Source organism: Stegostoma tigrinum, chromosome 50, assembly GCF_030684315.1.
Source record: "Stegostoma tigrinum isolate sSteTig4 chromosome 50, sSteTig4.hap1, whole genome shotgun sequence".
Lineage (NCBI taxonomy): Eukaryota > Metazoa > Chordata > Chondrichthyes > Orectolobiformes > Stegostomatidae > Stegostoma > Stegostoma tigrinum.
In genome coordinates, this window is record NC_081403.1 from 361,878 (window position 1) to 368,158 (window position 6,281).

Below are 6,281 nucleotides of genomic sequence, written 5' to 3' on the forward strand. Positions count from 1 at the left end.
ATACACAGATGCACGCACGATAACTGTGCTCCCCTTGTCACCATGCACAGCAGTGGCTGCAAGAGCTAGGAATGCAATACATTGGCTCCTACTTGCACAGACTTCGGAGATCTGACCTTTATTTGAAAAGAGAGGATGTGGAGTATTTGTCCTCTTGAGTATATGCAGCATTTGTATATGTGTAGCCAAGGTTGATGGTGTAGGTAAAGTATTCGATGTTGCGTACCAGTGGCAGGTATGGAACCATGTAGTCATCGGCACGATGGCCCAGGGGAACTCTCTGGTGTGTTGGATACATTGTCAGACGCCTCCTGTCAGCTCGCAGGTAATCTTCCACAATCCTTCAACAAAGACGGCGGAAATAGGCCAGTCAGTCACAGAGAGAGAGAGACAGGAGAGAGTGAGACAACACCCATGGGAGGGAGGGAGGGAGAGGTGGTGTGGTGGCAGTGGGGAGATGGGGAGGGAAGAGAGCACGGAGAGAGACAAAACACCTTCACAGAGATAGGGAGAGAGAGAGAACACCCCTGAGATAGAGAGAGAGGGGCGGAAGAGGGACAAAACACCTTCAGAGAGACAGAGAGGGGACTGGCAGAGTGAGGGATCACCCCTGGGGCAGGGTGAGGGGCGGGGGAGACAGGGGGAAGTGGAGTGGTGGATAGGGAGGGAAGAGAGCAAGGAGAGGGACAAAACGCCTTCACAGAGACAGAGCGAGAGAGAGAGAGAGAGCTGGGGAGTGACTGAACATCCTCACGGAGAGAGAGCGAGAGAGAACAGGGAGAGTCACACAATGGAGGGGGAGGGGTTAGGGTTATGCAGGGAGAGTGAGACCGAGGAGATCTGGACCATGCCCCGGTATCCCACTGTCCAGTGTACATTCCCTGTCACTTACTTGTCGATGAAGGCATGATGCAGCATGAAGATGGGATCATTCGATGCAGCTGGGACCTGCGAGATGGTCCCGTTGAGGTAGGCATGGACCTGGTTATGGAGTCCGATTGTTTGGTGGCCCGGGTGACTGGCCTCTTTAAAGCCTACCAAGGGCAGACAGAGACACCAGAGTGAACAGGGCCTCGAGGGCAGAGATAACAGACACCCAACCACTCCCCCTATCTCTCCCTCCATCCCATCACCTTTACTCTGCGTCTAAGCCCGTGCTGCCCCTGTCCTGGGAGTGTTTGATGGGGAAGTCAATGTCGAACAAGTCTTACTCTGTATCTAACCCCTTGCTGCCCCTATGATGGGGACATTTGCGAGATGAGGCAGGGGAGGTGATGGCCTGGTGGTGTTACCGCTAGCCTATTAATCCAGAGATCCCGATAACGTTCTGGGGACATGCGTTCGAATCCTGCCACTGTTGATGGTGGAATTGGAATTCGATAAAACATCAGGAATTTAAGAATCTAATGATGACCATGGATCCATTGCCAATTGTCAGAAAAACCCATCTGGTTCACTAATGTCCTCTAGGGAAGGTAACTACCATCATTACCTGGTCTGGCTTACATGTGACTCCAGACCCACAGCAACGTGTTTGACATGAAATGCCTCCCGGCCAATGAGGGATGGGCAATAAATGCTGGCTGAGCCAGCGACACCCTCATCCCATGAATGAATAAAATAAGGTGAGCCTTACCTTCGATTGTGTTGCGGAAACTGAATGGGGCGTACTGGTTGAAAGGAAAGGCATCGAACTGTTCGATCTTTAGGCTGTTCCAAATGTCAGCGGCAGGTGGCAGCCGATCTGCTCTCCTGTCGTTTCCTGGGTTCCGGTTCAGGAAGGACTTCCCCTCGGTGGGCCCGGGGCAAATCAGGTGGAAGTTATCCTCGTCGCCCCCGTCGTATGTACACAGGGTCTGCAAGGGAGGGGCGTACGGCTGTCGTCAGTCATCGTCTATCACAGCCCCAGCAACTCCTCATCCCTCGACATGTATCACAGCACCTACCTCACTCCCGTTCTGGGTGATAGCGAGTGTCTGCAGGGGGTGACAGAGACAGGGAGGGGGTGTAGGGGGTGTCAGAGATAGGGAGGGGGTGTAGGGGGATGGAGGGGGTGACAGAGACAGGGAGGGGGTGTAGGGGGTGTCAGAGATAGGGAGGGGGTGTAGGGGGATGGTTGGGGTGACAGAGATAGGGAGGGAGCTGGAAGGGGTGACAGAGATAGGGGGTGTATGGGGCTGGAAGTAAAGTACACTGTGCAACGCGGCGCCCCCTCGGCGCCGACCCTCTGTGCTGAGTTTGCCAAGAGGAGCGCTGAGGTGGCGTTTGCTTGTTTTCTCTCCGCACTGGGTTTTGAGTTTGTGGCTTCTGGCCCGAGTGTACCCCGCTGCCCCCTCCCCCAACCAACCTTACCTCCCAGTTGGCAAAGGGCGAGGGTGGCAGCAGTGTGCCAGAGGGTCCGTTCCGCCCCATCAGCCAGTCGGTGCAGATGTCGCAGGTGGGTGCCAGGGTCCAGTTCCAGTAGGGGACGTAGAATCCCTCGTCCCTGGTGAGGTGGCGCATCTCCTTCTCAAAGAACAGCAGGTACTTGCGGTGCCAGACGGTAAAGGCTGGGCCCATGTGGGCAAAGTTAGGTTTGTCGCGTGTCTGGATGGGCTTGGCTGCCACGTAGTGCACCCAGGTGCAGATATCATACACGCTGGCGTTCTGGAACGTGAAGCTGCTCGGGTCCGAGGTGTTCCCACTCACCAGGATGACGTACCGCTGGCTGACTGTTGTCTTGGCCAGTACCAGTTGGTTTACAAAACGCTGCCTCTCTGCCCAGCTCATCTCGTGTAGGGCCCGGCGAACCGTCAGTGCCCGCCTCTGGCACTGCGCGCCCCAGTACCCGTCCCTGCACTCGCTGCAGTCGAAGCCAGCGAAGGGGCTGTTGCACACGCACACCCGCCTGTAGAAGCTGGAAGGCCAGGCCATTCTGAAGTCCTTCCGGGAGGGTTCAGGCGTGTGAAGGTCCGCTTGCGCCTGGCACCGGCCCCGGCCACTCTTCTCCCCGCACGCAGTGCCGTCCTGCTCCCAGACTGGGCAGCACGTCTGGCTGCTCAACGCACTGGGCTGAGTGCACACCCTGGGGAACTGGGTGGCTGCGCTGCTCACCAGCACTGACGCCAGCAGGAGCCTGGTAGCCATGCTTACGTGCAGCTCCTCTTCACCCTCCTCCAGTGCCTGGCAGCTGACTGGGCAGGCTGGATTTATATACCGACCACACCCCTGCTCATTGGCACCCACTCCTGCTACAACTGCTGCTGCCAACTAGCTGCTCACATAACCCGGGCTTCAGGCCCTCAACCCAGGCATGGTTACACTCAAACAGCCCCTACAGTACACATCGAGGCTCTTTGGCATATCGAGCCGGCACTGTGTCTCTGGTGAGCATCCCACCAAGATCCTGTGCCCGTGATCCCGCATTTACCCTAACCCGCACATCCCTGGGCACTACGGGACAATTTCCCATCGGCCAATCCCACCCTAACCTGCACATCCCTGGGCACTACGGGACAATTTCCCATCGGCCAATCCCACCCTAACCCGCACATCCCTGGGCACTACGGGACAATTTCCCATCGGCCAATCCCACCCTAACCCGCACATCCCTGGGCACTACGGGACAATTTCCCATCGGCCAATCCCACCCTAACCTGCACATCCCTGGGCACTACGGGACAATTTCCCATCGGCCAACCCCACCCTAACCCGCACATCCCTGGGCACTACGGGACAATTTCCCATCGGCCAATCCCACCCTAACCCGCACATCCCTGGGCACTACGGGACAATTTCCCATCGGCCAATCCCACCCTAACCCCCACATCCGTGGGCACTACGGGACAATTTCCCATCGGCCAATCCCATCCTAACCCGCACATCCCTGGGCACTACGGGACAATTTCCCATCGGCCAATCCCACCCTAACCCGCACATCCCTGGGCACTACGGGACAATTTCCCATCGGCCAACCCCACCCTAACCCGCACATCCCTGGGCACTACGGGACAATTTCCCATCGGCCAGTCCCACCCTAACCCGCACATCCCTGGGCACGACGGGACAATTTCCCATCGGCCAATCCCACCCTAACCCGCACATCCCTGGGCACTACGGGACAATTTCCCATCGGCCAACCCCACCCTAACCCCCACATCCCTGGGCACTACGGGACAATTTCCCATCGGCCAATCCCACCCTAACCACACACACACACACACACACACACAGAGACACACAAACACAGACACACAAACACAGACGTGCACACACAGACACGCGCGCGCACACAGACACGCGCGCACACACAGACACGCGCACACACACGCACACAGACATGCACAGACACGCACACAGACACTCACACGCACACACACACAGACACTCACACACACACACACACAGATACACGCGTACACACACAGACACGCACGCAGACACACACAGACACAGATACACGCGTACACACACAGACACGCACGCAGACACACACAGACACAGATACACGCATGCACGCACAGACACGCACGCACACACGCACAGACACACACACAGACACGCGCACAGACACACACACACTCACACGCACATACACACACGCACACACACACAGACACAGATACACGCATACACACACAGACACACACGCACAGACGCACACAGACACTCACACACACACACACAGATACACGCATACACACACACTCACGCACGCACACAGGCACACACACACGCACACACACAGACGCGCACACAGACGCGCACACAGACGCGCACACAGACGCGCACACAGACGCGCACACAGACACGCACACGCACACACACAGAGACACGCGCACACACACACAGACGCGCGCACAGACACGCACATGCACAGACACGCGCACAGACACACACACACAGACACGCACACACACAGACGCGCACACACACAGACGCGCACACACACAGACGCGCACACACACAGACGCGCACACACACAGACACGCGCACACACACAGACACGCGCACACACACAGACACGCGCACACACACAGACACGCGCACACACACAGACACGCGCACACACACAGACACGCGCACACACACAGACACGCGCACACACACAGACACGCGCACACACACAGACACGCGCACACACACAGACACGCGCACACACACAGACACGCGCACACACACAGACACGCGCACACACACAGACACGCGCACACACACAGACACGCGCACACACACAGACACGCGCACACACACAGACACGCGCACACACACAGACACAGGCACACGCACACACACACGCGCACGCACACACACACGCGCACGCACACAGGCGCACGCACACAGACACACGCACACACACACAGACGCACACTCACACAGACACTCACACAGACACACACTCACACGCACAGACACGCACACGCACACACACACACGCAGACGCACGCGCGCACGCACACACACGCACACGCGCACGCACACACACGCACACACACACACACACAGACTCACACACAGACACGCGCACAGACACAGACACACGCGCACACACACAGACGCACGCACACAGACGCGCACACAGACGCACACAGACGCGCACACAGACACGCACACACACGCACACAGACGCACAGACACGCACAGACGCGCACACACAGACGCGCGCACACACAGGCACGCGCACAGGCATGCACACAGACACACAGTCGCGCACGCACACAGGCGCGCGCACGCACACAGGCGCGCGCACGCACACACACACACTCACTCATACAGACACACTCACAGACACACTCACAGACACACTCACAGACACACTCGCACTCACTCGCACTCACTCGCACTCACTCGCACTCACTCGCACTCACTCGCACACACAGACAGACACTCACACACACAGACAGACACTCACACACACACACTCTCACACACACTCACACACACTCACACACACTCACACACTCTCACACACTCTCACACACTCTCACACACTCTCACACACACTCACTCACACACTCACTCACACACTCACTCACACACTCACTCACACACTCACTCACACACTCACTCACACACTCACTCACACACTCACTCACACACTCACTCACACAGACACTCACACAGACACTCACACAGACACTCACACAGACACACACACACTCACACAAACAGACACACACACACTCACACACACACACTCACACACACACTCACACACTCACACACACTCGCACACACTCACACACACACACTCGCACACACTCGCACACACTCGCACACACTCGCACACACTCGCACACACA

The 6,281-nt window shown here is 57.5% G+C and overlaps 1 protein-coding gene across 1 annotated transcript; it reads right to left on the minus strand.

Annotated features, from left to right (window-relative positions):
- Window positions 1-118: 118 nt before the first annotated feature.
- Window positions 119-3,126, minus strand: LOC125450382 (tyrosinase-like). Its single transcript, XM_059643264.1, has 5 exons — window positions 2,353-3,126; window positions 1,947-1,976; window positions 1,637-1,856; window positions 893-1,034; window positions 119-341 (listed from the first exon to the last, which is right to left on the minus strand). Exons 1-5 carry the CDS (start codon window positions 3,124-3,126, stop codon window positions 119-121), a joined length of 1,389 nt encoding a protein of 462 aa, XP_059499247.1.
- Window positions 3,127-6,281: the final 3,155 nt, after the last annotated feature.

Bases quoted from the DNA above. Each gene is read 5' to 3' on its own strand.
- LOC125450382 (XM_059643264.1), bottom strand. From the start codon at position 3,126: ATGGCTACCAGGCTCCTGCTGGCGTCAGTGCTGGTGAGCAGCGCAGCC. The intron at 1,977-2,352 runs GTAAGGTTGGTT...CACCCCCTGCAG, and splicing joins CGCCCTTTGCCAACTGGGAG to ACACTCGCTATCACCCAGAA. The intron at 342-892 runs GTAAGTGACAGG...TCTTTGTTGAAG, and splicing joins CATCATGCCTTCATCGACAA to GATTGTGGAAGATTACCTGC.